The 17,542-nt window shown below is 44.9% G+C and overlaps 1 protein-coding gene across 3 annotated transcripts in view; it reads left to right on the plus strand.

Moving 5' to 3' along the window:
* Positions 1–1,965: 1,965 nt before the first annotated feature.
* Positions 1,966–17,542, plus strand: part of MAP7D1 (MAP7 domain containing 1) — a 102,397-nt gene continuing 86,820 nt past the window's right edge. The window contains exon 1 of one of the 3 annotated variants that reach the window (XM_032227411.1): positions 1,966–2,693. In XM_032227411.1, the coding sequence (XP_032083302.1) occupies positions 2,630–2,693 (64 nt within the window). In that variant the 5' untranslated portion in view covers positions 1,966–2,629. The remainder of the gene's footprint in view (positions 2,694–17,542) is intronic. The other 2 variants (XM_032227410.1, XM_032227412.1) reach the window with 2 other exon arrangements.

The raw sequence follows: 17,542 nt of genomic DNA on the forward strand, positions 1-17,542 counted from the left end.
TCAAGTGAGATACTCATACCACTCTATAAAGCCCTAGCAAGACCACACCTAGAGTACTGCATCCAGTTTTGGTCACGACACTATAAAAAGATGACATACAAGGTCCCTTCCAACTCTGTTAATCTGAGTTTATCTAAGATGATCAAAGGTCTGGAGACTAAAACATATGAAGAACAGTTGCAGGAACTGGGCATGGCTAGTCTAGTGAAGAGAAGGACCAGGGGAGACATGATAGCAGTTTTCCAATACTTGAGGGGCTGCCACAGAGAGGAGGGGGTCAAGCTTTTTTCCAAAGTCTTAAAGCCCTAGTAAGGCCACACCTAGAGTACTGTATCCAGTTTTGGTCACCACACTATAAAAAAAGGATGTTGAGACTAGAAAAAGTGCAGAGAAGAGCAACCAGAATGATTAGGGGACTGGAGAATAAAACATAAGAAGAACTATTTCAGGAACTGGGCAGGGCTAGTCTAGTGAAGAGAAGGACTAGGGGAAACATGAGAGCAGTGTTCCAATATTTGAGGGCTGCCACAGAGAGGAGGGGGTCAAGCTATTTCTCAAAGCACCCGAAGGCCAGAGAAGGAATAATGGATGGAAACTGATCAAGGAGAGATTCAACCCAGAAATAAGGAGGAACTTTCTGACAAGGAAAACAATCAACCAATAGTTGCCTTTGGGAGTTGTGAGGGCTTCATCACTTGAGACTTTCAAGAAGAGATTGGACTGCCATTTGTTAGAAATGGAGTAGGGTCTCCTGCTTGGGCAGAAGGTTGGACTAGATGACCCACAAGATCCCTTCCAATTCTGTTAATCTGAATTTATCTAAAATAATCAAAGGTCTGGAGACTAAAACATACGATGAATGGTTGGAGGAACTGGGCATGGCTAGTCTTGTGAAGAGAAGGACCAGGGAAGACATGATAGCAGTTTTCCAATATTTAAGGGTCTGCCACAAAGAGGAGGGGGTCATGCTATTTTCCAAAGCACCCGAAGGCCAGACAAGGAATAATGGATGGAAACTGATCAAGGAGAGATTCAACCTAGAAATGAGGAACTTTCTGACAGTGAGGACAATCAACCCATGGAACAGAAGTTGCCTTCAGAAGTTGTGGGAGCTTCATCACTGGAGGCTTTCACCCCTGGACTGCCATTTGTCCGAAATGGTGCAGGGTCTCCTGCTTAGGTGGGGGGTTGGATTAGATCAGTGTTTTTCAACCACTGTGCCGCGGCACACTAGTGTGCCGTGACATAGTGTAAGGTGTGCCGTGGGAGAATTACTTTATATATAGTCAATATAGGCACAGTTAAATTTTTTTAACATTTTCTAATGGTGGTGTGCCTCGTGATTTTTTTCATGAAAAAAGTGTGCCTTTGCACAAAAAAGGTTGAAAAACACTGGATTAGATGACCCACAAGGTCCCTTCCAACTCTGTGAGTCCGTTAAAAACCCTTTCCAACGTCAGACCACCTGTAGCTCCAGAGACCGGGAGACCTTCTGCATTGGGGCTGATGGATAATACATTCAATCGTAGATGCTTTCCCTTCGCTTCCCCCACCCACCCCCCATCCTTGTAAATCGCCTCCTTCTTCCTCCAGCCTTGGAAACCCCTCACTCCCACCTCACCCCACTCCTCTTCCCCCCCTCCCCCGGCGAAATGAGTCACCCGTTCAGCTGCTGGGCGAGGAATCTAATCTGAACTTTCCCAACAGTCTCAACACGCTCCCCGGGCGCGACCAAGAGGCGGCGGCGGCGACCCGGGGGGGGGGAAAGGGTGTGCCGTGTGGCGAGGCCGAAAGATTCCCCCCCCCTCTCCTTCTTTTGGGGCATCCTCTTCCCGGGGTCCACTGTTGGAAGCGGGCGCAGGTCAATAAGGTCCGTGATTCAAAGCGGAAGTGGGGAAACCAGGGTGTCCCCCCCTTTTCCCCCTCCGTGGTGGTATCGCCCAGCTTCAGAGGCCAGACTGAGGATGTACAATAGTTGAGATTCTCGCGCTGGTCATTTTGCAGAATCAGCTGCTTAGTTGAACGGGGCTGGATTTATGCTGGGTGCCCCCCTTAATTCTTTTTCTTTTTTAAAATCTCTCTCTTTTTTACTTCCAGCCCTCTGGGTTAAGGACCCCACCCCTTTTCCTACCCCCTCCTTCCCGATCCAGCAATATTGGGTGGTGGGGGAAAAGGGAGGGGGGGAAATAAATAACTCTACAAAGGAATTTTTCTCTCTCCCAGATTTCGGGTGGGGGGGTTGTTTGTGGGGGGGGGGTCCCCTCCCTAATATTCCCGGCTTTGTGTGCTTAGCCGCCCGCCCACCGCCTCGCTTCCGACCAAGTTTCCTCTGCGCACAAGCCGCCCCGCGATGAGAAAAGAGGAAGAGCGAGGCTGGGGGATTTTCTGAATTCTTGGGAAGATCTTCCTCCTCCTCCTCCTCCTCCTCCAACCTCCCCACCCCCGTTTCCGAGAAAAAGATCGTCCCTGATTTGGATCCAGCCTGCCTCCCGGGTCGGAAAGCCAGAGGATCGCGGAAGGAAAAGCCTCAACGAGATCCGAGAGAGGGGGGGACAAGCGAGGCCAGGCCCCCATCCGCCCCCTTCCTCTTCCTCCCCTCCGTCCCCCCACTCCCGCCCCACGATCCAGGATGGAGAAGAGCGCCGAGCAGCAAAAGGCCCCCGGCGGGAAGCAACAGCCGGGCGATCGGGGAGGTAAATATTGGCGAAGTCGGAGAAGATGCTGCTGCAGCAGCAATTGATTGGCGGGGAGGGGGGGCGGGGGGGAGGAAGAGGATGAGGAAGAACGGGGGGAAAGATAAAGATTTTGTCTCGATCTGCGCGGGCGGAAAAGAGGGTGTGGGGGGGAGATGCGCCGGCGGGACCTTGGCCACCCTCCCCTTTGCCAACGGGCCGCCTGCCGCTGCTTGCAAGGGAGGGGCGTGATGGGGAAAAGCAGATTTCTTTGCGGGACCGGCGATGGGTGTGTGTGTGTGTGTGGCACAGGGCCACCGAGAGGATTATTAAGGGCTGGAAGAAGACTAATATGCCCCCCCTCACCTACCCATGGAGAGACACGTTTTTTCTGTTTTCTCCTTTCCTTTTTTGAGTTCCAGGTTTTTGAGGACACGTTTCCTCCCCTCAAATTCATAAATTTCAGGGAAATATAAAATAGATTCATAAATGAAATGAAGCTCAACTGGCGAACTTAAAATGAATAAGTCATGACATGACATTAAAATGCCATAAATGATAGAAATAGCTGTTCAGGGACTTTCAGATTCCCTTACCTCAAACAAGGCTGCAGGGCGGTTTTGCTCTATAGATACAAAGTACAGAGTGTGGTGTATATCCAATATTGTTTTTCTTTTTAAAAAACGTGATTTTGTAAAAATAAAAAATAAAAATTCCCCTTCATGGGCCCCCTTTGAGGTCCATGGGCCCCGGAACAATGGATTGACTGCACCCCCCCCTCTCCTCAGGCCTGGCTGGGGAGGAGGGGAGACTGAGACGAAGAAGGACATGGAGCCCAATTTTCGCCCCCTTTGCCTTTGCTGATTCTTGGAGCTGGCACAGTTCCCTCCCTCAGCACATTTTTTATGAAGGGCACAGATAAAACACCCCCCCCAACTTCTTTCCAGGATCTCAGGCCCAGCATGGAGAAAAAAGGGAGGGGGAGGGAGAGCCATGCTGCCTGCCCTGGATTGGGGGTTTATAAATAACCATCCCACCACTTCCTTCCCAACCCAGAAGTGGCATCTCCCCGACAGCTGCTTGGGGATTGAAGGAAAGACCACCTGCCTAGTTTTTCTTTCTGACCTTGGGTGGGTGGGGAGAGAGCCCCTCCTTCCTCAAGGGGGACAGTTGCTGCCCCCACGTTCTGCTGAGGCTGGTCTTGAATGGGGTCTGCAGGAACGGTGGGCTTGGCCTTCCCGGGAAGGAGCAGGGTGGAGGGGAGGGGGTTGAGACCGGCCTGCAGTCCAGCTTCCCGGCTGCACAAAGAGGAAAGAAAGTTGAGGCCCCAGCCCACCATCACTTCACGGATGGATGAAGGCTCTCTTAATCCACCATCCGAAAATGTATTTCTTCCCCCGTCCCCATTCGTCTGACCCGCTGGGCCTGTCCCTTATGAAGAGCTTTGCCTTTGAAAATTCTGATTCTTGATCCAGTTCTCCAAAAATATTGTATGGGCCAGCATACAAGGGTGGCTGGGGAATTCTGGGAGTTGAAGTCCACCCATCTTCAAGGTGGCCTATTGGTAGTCTTGCACCACCAGGATGATAGGACTTCCATCAGTCAGAATTGTAGACAATATTTTTTCTTCTCCTTCCCAAATACACTTGATATAAGTGAGGTGGGGGAGGGATATAGGGTCACTTTACCTTATAACTTGAGCGTTGAGGTGGAAAGGGGTATACAATCACTTTACCCTATACCCTAAATCTTGAACGTTGCTCAAGATTTCTGCTTTTTTTTCTCCACGTGGGGAAAATTTTCCAAACTCCAGTAGCTATAATCATCAGGGACTTTGGACATGAAATAACTTTGAAAAAACCCATTTAGAGAATGCTGGGTGGGGCACTTTTTGTCTTGAGTGATCCTTCAACATAGGCTGGTCATTTGAGTCTCAGAATTTTACTTTCGCAGTTTGTTTCAAAGAAGCCAACTTTTGCATTCCCCCCACAAAGATGGGGCCATCGTAACTGGCCCCTCCTTTCCTGAGTTTTAATGGGCGACTCGTCCATAACATTGCCTTTCCAAGTGCATAAGTTGGGGTGAAAAACTCATAGCTGCTTGAAGAATAAGAAGGGATACAATAAGAGGGATGAGATTTCAAATAATGAAAAAAAGAAGTGCAGGAGCACAACACTCTTAATTAGGTCAGTTATGAACTTAGTGTGTGCAACATGCAGAGTTTAATTTCACCCTTGGGTAGTTTTGGTGTGGCTTGGTACAGTACGTTGCATAGGCCTGGCTCATTCAGTTCCATCACAGATCAATTTATTATGTGCATAATAACAAGCTGTGCATAACGTTCTATAAACACCGAATCATTTGACTAGTGTTTCCTCTCCGAAAATTGTTCATCCCGTCTATGCAGGGTATGAGTTGCCGGCTATGAGAAGCCAGGATGATGTCATCTGTGTTCATGATGTCACTGTGCAAATGACATGACATAATTCCTCTCATTGGGGTAATGATGGCTCTTAAGGCAAGGACATGTGGGTTTGTTCCTTTGGGTTAGTTATCCATTGGATGTCTGACCTTGAGTTGAAGTCCACTCATGTTCAAGCTGGCCTATTTGTAGTCTGGTACCACCAGGATTATGATAGGACTTTCATCAGTTAGAATTATTGTTGTTGCTAGTTGCAAAGTCATGTCTGACCAATCGCGGGCCCATGGACAACATTCCTCCAGGCCTTCCTGCCCTCTTCCATCCTCTGGAGTCCATTTAAGCTCATGCTGACTGTTTCAGTGACTTCATCCAGCTGCCTCATTCTCTGCCGTCCCCTTCTTCTTTTGCCCTCAATCTTTCCCAGCATGAAGCTCTTCTCCAAGGAGTCCGTCCTTCTCATTAGGTGGCCAAAGAATTTGAGTTTCATCTTCAGGATCTGGCCTTCTAAGGAGCAGTCAGGGTTGATCTCCTCTTGGACTGACTGGCAGAATTGTAGACAATAGGCTTGATATGGGTGCTTGATATTGTGACCAGGGAGTTGGTGGCAAAGGACCCATAATCCACAACAGCTCCTTCCTGTTCTCCCTTAATTTCCCTCAGTGGGGCCAGAGTGTCTCCAAGCTGGAGGAAATGGCCTTCAGCATGTGGGCTTAGCAGCTGATGAATTAAGAAGACAAGGAGGGAGTCCAGTGTCTGAGTTTTCAACAGCATGGCTGGAAGCCAGACAGCTCATGTGGGTCTACATTGGGCTTATTTGTGGGTGTTGGTTAGTTCTTCCAAAGAGGAGGGGACATAAGGTGGAGCAAGGAAGGAAGGATGAATCTCATGACCCCGAGATGGATACTTGTAGACAGAAGGTGTAGGAGAAATCTAAAGGTATGCCTGGGTAAGGAAGCTTGTTGGACTAGACTGTAAAGAAATGCAGGGAGGTCACAGGTGAGCCCAAGAGAGGCTGCCAAGAGAGGCCAGCAAGGCGTGAAAAATCTTTCAAGCGAGATGCAGGATTATCCGTCTTGATCTTCTTTTCTCTAGCCTGCTATCTTTCAAATGAGTTGGCCTTCAGATGCTTTGGAGAACCTGATCTAAGATTACTGACTTACTGGTCAAGCTCCCAATAGTCCAGCATTTCTCAGTAAGGCCACATGGTGAGCCATAGTATGTCCTGCTTTTGCCTTGGTCTTAACATGCTGTAGGTGGCAACCATTGTATGAAGCGGAGCGGATGGTTTGGCCTGTTCTGCTCATCTAGCCAATTCAATAAACCATCATTCAACCAACCATGGCTTAGTACCAGGTGTGGTACCAATCTGCACAAATGTTTCCGGATGAGCAAGAGAAAAACGGTGGTTTTCCTTACTTGTGTGGTATAAACAAAACACTGATCTGAATGGACATTTCTGTCCAAACTTGACTTGGTGGCTGGAGTTGTGGGGCTGGAAGGGGCCACTGGGGAGATTTAGAAAGGTCTGGGACTTGTAGAAAATCAACTGGGAAAGCCAATGTGGCTGTCCCCCACCTATTGAAGAAATAGCAATAGCACTTGGACTTATATACTGTTTCACAGTTCTTTTACAACCCTCTCTAAGCGGTTTACAAAGTTAGCCTATTGCCCCCAACATTTTGGGTCCTCATTTTACCCACCTGGGAAGGATGGAAGGCTGAGTCAACCTTGAACCGGTGAGATTTGAACTGCCGAACTGCAACTAGCAGTCAGCTGAAGTTGCCGGCAGTACTGCACTCTAATCACTGCGCCACCCCGGCTCAGAATGATGTTTACATCTTGAAATCTCATTGAATCTGGTAAGAGGCACGCTGTGGGTCCTGTCTCTCAGAGATCTACATTTGGTGGGTCTGACAAGGCAAGCCTTCTCTGCCATGGGACCCGCCTTCTGGAACATTCTTCCTTCTGAAGTGAGTTTAGCTAGCTTTGTTCTGCCTTTTTTTCTGGAAGTCCTTGGCAATCTGGCTGTGTCATCCAACTTGATGAACTCAGAAGGCCAGTGAGATCTTGAGGTGGCTCCATTGCTGATCAAAGTTCTTGGGTTTGCCTTTTAAAAAAATGACTGTGTTTGACATATTTACAGTTAGTCCTTTACCTATGACCTGTCACTTAGCGACCATTTGAAGTTATGACTGATCTAAAAATGGGGATTTATCACCCAGATTCAAAGTTCCAATAGCAATAGCACTTAGACTTATACACTGCTTTACAGTCCTCTCTAAGTAGTTTACAGAGCCAGCCTATTGCCCCCAACAATTTGGGTCCTCATTTTACCCACCTCGGAAGGATGGAAGGCTGAGTCAACCTTGAGCCTGGTGAGATTTTAATTGCCAAATTGCAGGCAGCCGGCAGGCAGCAAAAGTAGCCTGCAGTACTGCACTCTAACCACTGCGCCACCATGGCAATGGTCAGCCCTCTTCCATTATCAAGGGACTAAACTGAGTGCTGGGCAATATAGCACCTTTATGGCCATTTGCAACATTGCACCATCCCACAGCCACATCCTAAGCCTGTTTTGTCGAAAACCAGCTCTTCCTTCCAGTTTTCACCAAAACTACGTTGATAGCGAACTATTAGTTAACAATGACTGCAGCATCCACTTAATAATTTGCTTAATGATTAGCACATAAAAAAGGTGATACATAAAATCAGTTGCAGTTTCTACAACCACTATGATGTATAACCCTAATGGGCAGGCTCCATTACGGTTACATGTTGAGGACCAGCCTCATTGTTTTTGCTCTACATCACCCAGAGTCGCTTCTTGTGAGATGGGCAGCCATGTCCATTTTGTAAATGAATAAATAAATTGGATAGGAGGGTCCTTCGATGCTAATTTAAGCCTGTGTCAAGTGTCCTGTGATGAGAGCTATGCCCTTGAAGGGACTTCTTGGAGCATTGCCCCAGCACATGACCTTCCAAGCAACGTGTTGGGTGAGACTTGCCTGCAACTGTTGTGGCTGGAATGGTGTGGGAAGGGTTGTGTGTCATACTTGGGCAGACCCGCCCCATTTGTTCTTTCGATAAGAACCATGGGGATGGTTGTTGAAAGGTTTTGCTGTAAATGCCATCTCTATGAAGCATCTGAAACATTTCAAAGTTGCCCTCTGTAGATGGAGGTCAAGCAGTTGGCAAGAGCCCTCAAGACAGAGTTCTTTCTCATTTCTTTCCTTAAAAAATAAATTTCCATCAAACGTTTTGCAGAGGGCATTATTTATTTTTTATCCCATCTTTATTATCTTTTTGGTAAAGAACTCAGGTGGCGAACATGGCTCATGTTTCTTCTTTCTCCCATTTTCCCCACAACAACAGCCCTGCAGGGTGGGTTGAGCTGAGAGAGATGGGGGCACTGGCCTAAAGTCACCTAGTTGGCTTTCATGTCTAAGGCGGGACTAGAATTTACTGTCTCCCAGTTTCTGGCCTGTAGCCTTAGCCACTAAACCAAACTGGTTGTACATCAAAACTAAGATCAACTAATAAAGAGTAAAGGCAGCAAAGAAGGAAGAAAATAAGAAAGGGGGAAAAAGTAAGAGTGCCGAAAGAAAGAATAAAAAGCAATAGAAAGAAAAAGCTTCCGATTTCCTTTGCAGCAAATATAAGCACAATTACAAAATTATCCCCTACTACTGTTTGTAGGGGCCTGTTTGAAGGCCTGGAGGAATGTTGTTCATGGGGTTGCGATGGGTCAGACATGACTTTGCAACTAACAACAACAACTGTTTGTTTACAAATGAAAATTCACTGTTTTCTATTATCCAGAGTTTTTATCTAAACATCAAAACCACAAATCCTAAAGTGCATTTTGTTTCCATTGTAGGCAAAAAAAAAAAAAAAAGGATTTTTTATAAGGATTTTCCAATCAGCTATAAATGCAGCCATTAATTTTTCTCTACAGCCCTCTCCACAAGTTTTATCATCTTAGATTAGATGTAATGGTATGTGAAGATGACCTTAGGAGATGGGACAAAGAAATGTTGCCTAGGGAATGGTCAGATAAAGTGTAACCCTTAGTTACATAAATGGGTGGAGGAAGAGGTACAGAAGTGACGCTCCCTAGTTTCTCAGGCTCTAAAGGAGACAGTAGACGATTTGTACTTTCAAATCTGCAAGATTTTGTAAATGTAGCCTTACAATAAAGTAGAATTATCATCTGATCATGTTACCCGTCTGGTCTACTGTTTAAGGCTAACATGGTTTCAGAAATCCCTTCCAACTCATAAAAATGATAATGAAACTGACCTCCACTATTAAAATGGGGATGTCAATAACACTCCCCATCATTCTATGAGGTTGAAGGTTTTCTTCTGTTCATTTCCAGGACAGTGCAGCGATGTTGACTGTCACAACTGGGAACTTTCATGACAAAGAATTTCTGCTCTGTCCTCAAAAGTAGAATCCTTTTCCTACAGGGAAGCCATAGACCAACGTTTTGGCAACTTTCAGGTCTGTGGACTTCAATTGCCAGAATTCCCCAGTCAGCATGACTTGCCAGAGTTTGAAAAACACCACTGTCAGACCATTTAGATGTGGTTAGTTTATAGGTCAATGTAAGGTGTGAATGAGGGATGTGGTGGCTCAATGGCTAAGACGCTGAGCTTGTTAGTCAGAAAGGTCAGTATTTTGGCGGTTTGAATCCCTAGCGCTGCGTAATGGAGTGAGCTCCTGTTACTTGTCCCAGCTTCTGCCAACTGAGCAGTTTGAAAGCATGTAAAAATACAAGTAGAAAAATAGGAACCAACTTTGGTGGGAAGGTAACAGTGTTCCGTGCTCCTTTGGCGTTTAGCCAGGCTGGCCACATGACCACAGAGATGTCTTCAGACAGGGCTGGCTCTTTGGTTTTGAAATGGAGATGAGCACCACCCCCTAGAGTCAGGAACAACTAGCACATATGTGAGAGGGGAACCTTTACCTTTACTTTAAGGTGTGAATCCAGCAAATAACCTAATTCAGTAACCAGGCCAAGTATTTGGTTCAAATGCTGCTGTCCCTGCATATTTTCTCCCCAATAGGGCTATTTACCCTCCCCTCCCCGTTGCAAAAATCACAGACCAAATGAATTTCTTTAGAGCTCAAAGCGGCAAATCAGTTTCATTTTTGTTGTTCGTGGTGAAGTTGTGTCTGACCCATCGTGACCCCATGGACCACGTTCCTCCAGGCCTTCCTGTCCTCTACCATCCCCCAGAGTCCATTTAAGTTCACATCGACTACTTCGGTGACTCCATCCAGCCACCTCATTCTCTGCTGTCCTTTTTTTCTTTGACCCTGAATCTTTCCCAGCATGAGGCTCTTTTCCAGTGAGTCCTTCCTTCTCATTAGGTGGCCAAAGAATTTGACTGGTTTCCTTAACTCCTCAATACCCAAAGAAAAATATGTTTGCTCTGTCTTCTCCAGTGCTAGGCAGCATCCCCGCCTTCTCCCGCCTGGTATTGGAAAATCTTCTGGTTCTTTTTTTTTAAAGTCTGGTCACAAAAGGCTCCCTCCTTCCCACCATCTGACACAAAGGGAAAGGCCTCTGCATCAGGGGGTCCCTGGCCCTCCCCTTATTTGCAAACCGCCTAGGAAAGCCAGGACCAGGCCCAGCGTAATTACAGTTTGCCTAAGACTGGACTAACTCTGTGCGTGGTTTGGGAGCTCCACCCAGCAGCTCTGCCGGAAAGATATGGCTTCAGCTTCACAGCTCCTTTCGTGGTTGCGTGGAACAGGAGGCAAACAGGACAGGATCCTCCCTTTGGCTGGCCCTGGTGCAGTGTTGCAAAGAAGCTGGTGGTTCCAACAGTGGCTTGCCGATACCCCGGAAAAGATCCAGAGGCAGCTTTGGTTGAGTTAGTTTCATGGTTGAGTAATCAAAGCTCTGTGCTTGCTGACTTATGGATCTGCTTGCCTGAAGGGCAGTTGATTAATCTTGAGGGGTCCTTGGTGCTCTCTGAGCTTGCTTGTTTTCCTGCAGATGTTTCATTCATGAAGTTGTTTCATTCATCAAGAAACGCCTGCAAGGACCCCTCATTTATTTTTCTTTTTAAAAAAAAATAGTTTTTATTAAACGTTTTTGCCTTTAAAACAAAGCAACCAAAAAAACCCCCAAGACAAACATAACAATATACAAAATAATTATACAGCTTTCTGTATCAGCATTCATGTTTAGCCTTTGTAGTTCTCCATTCTACACTACCTTCCTATTGGTTTTAACCTCTGTAATAATGTAACGTACTAACAATTATAATGACATTAGTTGTTCCTATCACCCTTGTATTTACATTGTGGTCCATACTTTAAGTCTGATAGTAATTAATGATTTTAGTTAATTTTTATTCAGTACTAGTTTAAAACAAAACAAAATAAAGATTTCTATTTCCTGCTTTGGCTTCTGTTTTCTACTCCATATTTAATAGAAATCCAATTCTTCTCTTTCTTTTAATTCCATGGTCATTTTATAGGACCCCATTTCAACCCTTGAGCTACAAATATTCTCCTTCATTGATTCATCTTGAGTTTTCCTTGTTTAGGAAGCAGGGCCTTCCTCTCTTACTGGAGGATCTCCCCACAGATGGAGAAGCCAACATCAGCATAGAGACTCGTGGGGGTGGGGTGGAATCAGGGCCACTGAGCATAGCACTTTTGAGAGTAACTGCCTTAAGCTATAGTATAGTTTATTTGGTTTAAATTTAGCATGTTGTTGCCTACATCTGGCCATTACGGTTGATTAATGTGGCTTATTGTTCAGCGTTACATGAAATGGTACACTTTTGCTTAGTAAATAAACAGATCACAATATTAAAGCCCACATGCAAAAACATATTTGGTGTTGTGACCAGCCAATGGCCAGTGGAGCTGGCAGCAGATTCAGACAGTGTGGAGGTTGGGGAGGAACATGGGCCAATCCTGGTCTGGGGAAGGCTTTGATGAGGGCTCTGTGATGGAGGCAGAGAGGGAGCCAGAGCCATCCGACAGTTATCAGCTGCCTTTGGAGTCACACATCAGTGAGACAGATGAACAGCTGGAGCCTGTTCCCAGTATGCGCATGTGCAGAGTTGCCAGACGAAGGGAACAGCTAAGGAACAAGGTTCGACTTGGGAGTAAGGCCACAGGTGGACAGTGAATGTCCCCTCCCATAGAGAATAAAAGAGGAACAAAAGGGGAGTGGAGTTTGCAGGAGACAATTAGTTTGCTTAATTGGTTCCTGATTCTCTGATTCCTTGCCAAGTTTTTCAGATATCGGCCTAGCAGCTCTCCAAGCCAGATAAGGTCTGTGACTGTAAATCCTCCCTTGAAAGACTTTGCTGGATGTGAATGAGCAGAATTCACAGTAAATTAAGAAAAGGGTTTTTGTCGGGACAAGATGTTTGCTTCAAGATGGATGCTCTTGGGAAGCCTGGGTCAGAACAGTGGGGCCTTTGATTAGAGGTGGGAACTACTAAAGAGAAATTCCAAAATGTGGGAAGATGTTGGCTGAGAGGCTGAAGCACATCATCCTAAGGAGAAACTGGATTCAAATTTGGCATCTCCCAAGTACATTGTGAAAGAAAGAAACCCTTCCAACCTCTATAAGACTCTAACCAAAATTTCTACAAACTCACATCGCCACATTCTTCCACTCACTCCGGCCACATGACCACATAAACGTCTTCGGACAATGCTGGCTCTTCAGCTTAGAAACGGAGATGAGCACCGCCCTCTAGAGTCGGGAACGACTAGCTCATGCTGTATGTGTAAGGAGAACCTTTATCTTTACCTAAACCTAGCAAGTATAATCTCCTAAACAGATAGTCCTTCACTTACAACCAATCAAAGTTAGGACGGACTCTGAAAAAGCTATTTATGACCTGGATTCACACTTCCAACATCCGTGCACCCCTCCCCTGCAGTGATGTGATTGCATTTCGGGGGCTGAGTAACTGGCCTGCATTAATTGCCATTTGCTGTGTCCCGTGTTCAGGTGACAATGTATTAAGATGTTTTTGTTGAAAATTGGCATTTGCTTTTGGTTTTCAGCCAAGCCGCTTCATAACAAACAATTGATTTGCTTAATGACTGCCACAAAAAATGTATTAAAATCAGGTCAGTCACATGGGTAGCGCCCCCCCCTCTACAGCCATCACAACATCATCATAATGGGCAGACACCATGGATGGATGGATGGATGGATGATAGATAGATAGATATGGATGAATAGATGATAGATAGATATGGATGGATGAATAGATGATAGAAAGATATGGATGGATGAATAGATGATGGATGATAGATAGATAGATAGATAGATGATAGATAGATAGATAGATGATAGATAGATAGATAGATAGATAGATAGATAGATAGATAGATAGATAGATATAGGGGTGGATTGATGGAGATGGACAGACAGAGAGAGAGAGAGAGAGAGACATTGGAGTAAGCCACAATGAATAGGTCTACATTGTAGTAAACGGAAAATATAGAAATCACAAAATAGCTACAGGTAATATTAAACCTAGCTATTGTTTCACTAGCTTGCAATATAATTCTTTATTGGCCAAGTGTGATTGGGCACACAAGGAATTTGTCTTTGGTGCATAGGCTCTTAGTGTACATAAAAGAAAACATACATTCATCAAGAATCATAAGGTGCAACGCTTAATGATACTCATAGGATACAAATAAGCAACCAGGAAATAATATCAATATAAATCGTAAGGATACAAGTAACAAAGTTACAGCCATGCAGTCATAAGTGGAAGGAGATGGGTGATAGGAACGTTGGTTTTACCTAAAGCAGACACTAATCATAGTTCCTTAGGGTTTAAAAAGTTTGCATCGTTCAGCAGAGAGAAAACGGCGGGTATTTCTGAGCTGCATTGAAAAGCTTGGCCTAAACTTTAGAATAAAAATGAAATTCCATTCTTATAGAAAAAGCATTTTAGATGAACTTCTAGGAATAACAAGAGTTTTCTTTACTCTGGTTATCCCAGCCTTTATTTTCCCCCAAACATATGCATAAAATATTCTGAAACATGAATTAGAAAGTTGCTGTTATTCCAGGTAAATTAATCTAGGATTAAAAAGTATGAGTTTGGGCATCTTTTGTTACCTGGGAAGTTGAAAGGGCCTGCTCAAACATGCAGCTTAATTTCTCATAGATATTCAGCTGATCATTTGCCATGAGAATGAGCTGTTGCAGGTAAAACATTATGGATAAATTCCTCGGACGGCCTTAGGACCCCTCGATTCAGCTGGGGCGGGAGGGGGGAATACAATGTACATTAAAAAACCCACACCAAACTTTAATGGCATTATTTGTAGCCCTCATTTCAGGGGTGAAATCCAGCAGGTTCTGGAGAACTAGTAGCAGAAATTTTGAATAGTTTGAAGAACTGGTAGCAGAAATTTTGAGTAGTTCAAAGTACTGGTAGCAGAAATTTTGAGTAGTTCGGAGAACCGATAGCAGAAATTTTGAGTAGTTTGGAGAACCAGTAGTGGAAATTTTGAATAGTTCGGAGAACCGGTAGCGGAAATTTTGAGTAGTTTGGAGAACCAGTAGCGGAAGAGTAGTTCGGAGAACCAGTAGCAGCAGAAATTTTGAGTAGTTCGGAGAACCAGTAGCAGAAACTTTGAGTAGTTCAGAGAACCAGTAGCGGAAATATTGAGTAGTTTTGGTAACTGGTAGCGGAAATTTTGAATAGTTCAGAGAACCAGTAGCGAAAATTTTGAATAGTTCGGAGAATCAGTAACGGAAATTTTGAGTAGTTCGGAGAACCGGCAAATGCCACCTCTGGCTGGCTCCAGAATGGGGCGGGAATGGAGATTTTGCAGTATCCCCTGCCATACCCACCAACCTACACAATGCCCACCAAGCCATGCCCACAGAACCGGTAGTAAAAAAAAATGAATTTCACCACTGCCCCATTTTTATTTCTTTGACCCGAACCGCACAGCCACTGAATATTTTTTCAGTTGAGCCCGTTTGCTCCTTAACCAATAGGGTTTCAAGGTTATGTTGCATTGAACAAACCGAGCATTATCTCCTTTTGGTTTTGGAAGGCCATTACACAGATAAGGCTGTCTAGCCTGCCTTTTTAAAACTCTGGATTTACAACTCTGCACTGCAGATGCATCCACTGAAATGCCTTTTGGCATTTCCAACATCTGGCCTGGAATGAGGTTTGCTGACGTAGCTCCTAGACATTGTTGAAAAGAAGATCCGGGAAGGGCCTTCCTGAATCTTAGAAATAATGCATTGATGGCCTTCCTTGGACCTGTTCCCAACCTGGAGGAAAAGCAGACAAGCCTATTTCCTCTGGCTTGTCCCAGGCTGAGGCTGCCCTCTCCGCACTCACCATTTCCTGCTTCTGTCCTGTCTTCTCAGGAGTCCTTCCCTGCCCCGTCTGGCTTACCTCAGGCAGTTGTCCTATTAAGCTCAGACCTCCAAACCAACTTCCTGCAGGTTAATTATTGTATACAAGCCACCAGGCTGGGGGTCATTGGTCATCCTGTTGGGGCAGCCTTAATGCAGAAGGATGCAGATTTGAGCTTCCCTTTCCTGCTTCCTGTCTCAACAGGAAGGCATTGTAAGAATGCAAGGCTCTGGTTTCCCCAGTTGCAATGTATGGCTGTGAAGGTTGGACCATAAGGAAGGCTGAGTGCCAAAGAATGGAGGCCTTTGAACTCAGGTGCTGGAGAGGACTCATGCGAGTCCCTTGGACTGCAAGGCGATCCAACTGGTCAGTCCTGGAGGAGATAAACCCTGACTGCTCTTTAGAAGGCCAGATCCTGAAGAGGAAACTCAAATACTTTGGCCACCTAATGAGAAGGAAGAACTCCCTGGAGAAGAACCTCATGCTGGGAATGATGGAGGGCAAAAGAAGAAGACGGTAGAGAATGAGGTGGATGGATGGAGTCACCAAAGCAGTCAGCATGAGCTTAAATGGACTCCAGAGGATGGTAGAAGACAGGAAGGCCTGGAGGAACATTGTCCATGGGGTCATGACTCAACTAACTAACTAACAATAACAACAAGAATGCACTTCTGTCACCTGCAACCTGTTGAGGGCTTCCACTCAAGTGCCTTTCATTCTTTGTCTGGCCCCACATGGCACCCAAACAAAATTAGGAAGATATTATCTGGGGCATTGTTGGTAAACTCTGCAGGAAATGCTTCTTGAAAAGCAACTTGTTTCTCCTTCTTTGTCTCTTTATTGTTACCTTCTTCCTCCTCTTCCAAGGAGCAAAACTTAGGTCCCATTCTGGGCCAGAACATCAGTGGTTGGAGCAATGGCCACAGTGTTGTCTGCAGACAGCTGCTTCTGGTTTGGCCTTTTCCACCGGGATTGCAATTCTCCATATTTTGAGGCTAGGGTGTTCCCTAACTCTGCTTTCTTGGAACTATCAAAACACATCGTCCACCACTGAGCTGCAGCTGTTGTCTCTCTCTACCTGGGAGACTCCGCAGCCCCCTTCTAAGTGAACATTGTTGTTGTTGTTGTTGTTGTTGTTGATCTTTGGTGAATTTCACAGCCTTTAGGGCTGGTTGGTAGCCTAACAGCTCGAGTCCTAACCAAGGACCTAAGAACTGTTAAGATAACGTCGGAGGATATAAATTGTTCCAAGTAGGGTGGTTTTTTGTAGTGTCAGAATGTTCAAGTCAGGTAAATTTAGAATTTCCAAATAGTGAGGTAGCCCTTTAGGTAGTGCTCCAAGGGCTCCAATTACAATCGGGACAACACACGATTTCTTTTTCCACAGTCACTCAACTTCAATTTGCAAGTCCCGGTACTTAGTGATTTTTTTCTTGCTGTTCATTTTCAGTTCGTGCATCACCAGGTATTGCAATGTTGTTGTTATATTTATTATATTTATTATATTTATTATATTTATTATATTTATTATATTTATTATATTTATTATATTTATTATATTTATTATATTTATTATATTTATTATATTTATTATATTTATTATATTTATTATATTTATTATATTTATGCTGCCGCCTATTCACCCATGGTGACTCAAGACAGCTTACATAATTTAAAACCACATTAAAAAAAATAATAAAACTAATAAAAGAATCAGATAGATTAATATAATAAAATCATAATTTTAAGGCTCTTACGTTCCTCTTTGCACATCTCTCTCTCCCAAATGGCAGGAGATGGTATGGCTGCCCTTTGGCAGTGACCCCATCAAAATGTGATGTCTGGCTTTTCTGCTAGTGGCTTTGGGATGGATGGACCCACTCCTACATTTTTTTATTTTTTTAAAAAAGAGGTGCGGGGTGGGGGCAAGGTTCCTACTTTCTAGTTCTCCTGGTTAGGAGAGAATGGATTATTATATGCACATCAGTGGAAGGAGTCTCAAATACCTGGGTTGGGAAAGAGGACAGACTTAGCAGGGGCGGTGAAGTTGATTTGATTAG

The sequence above is a fragment of the Thamnophis elegans genome, chromosome 12 (genome assembly GCF_009769535.1).
Source record: "Thamnophis elegans isolate rThaEle1 chromosome 12, rThaEle1.pri, whole genome shotgun sequence".
In the NCBI taxonomy this organism is placed as follows: domain Eukaryota; kingdom Metazoa; phylum Chordata; class Lepidosauria; order Squamata; family Colubridae; genus Thamnophis; species Thamnophis elegans.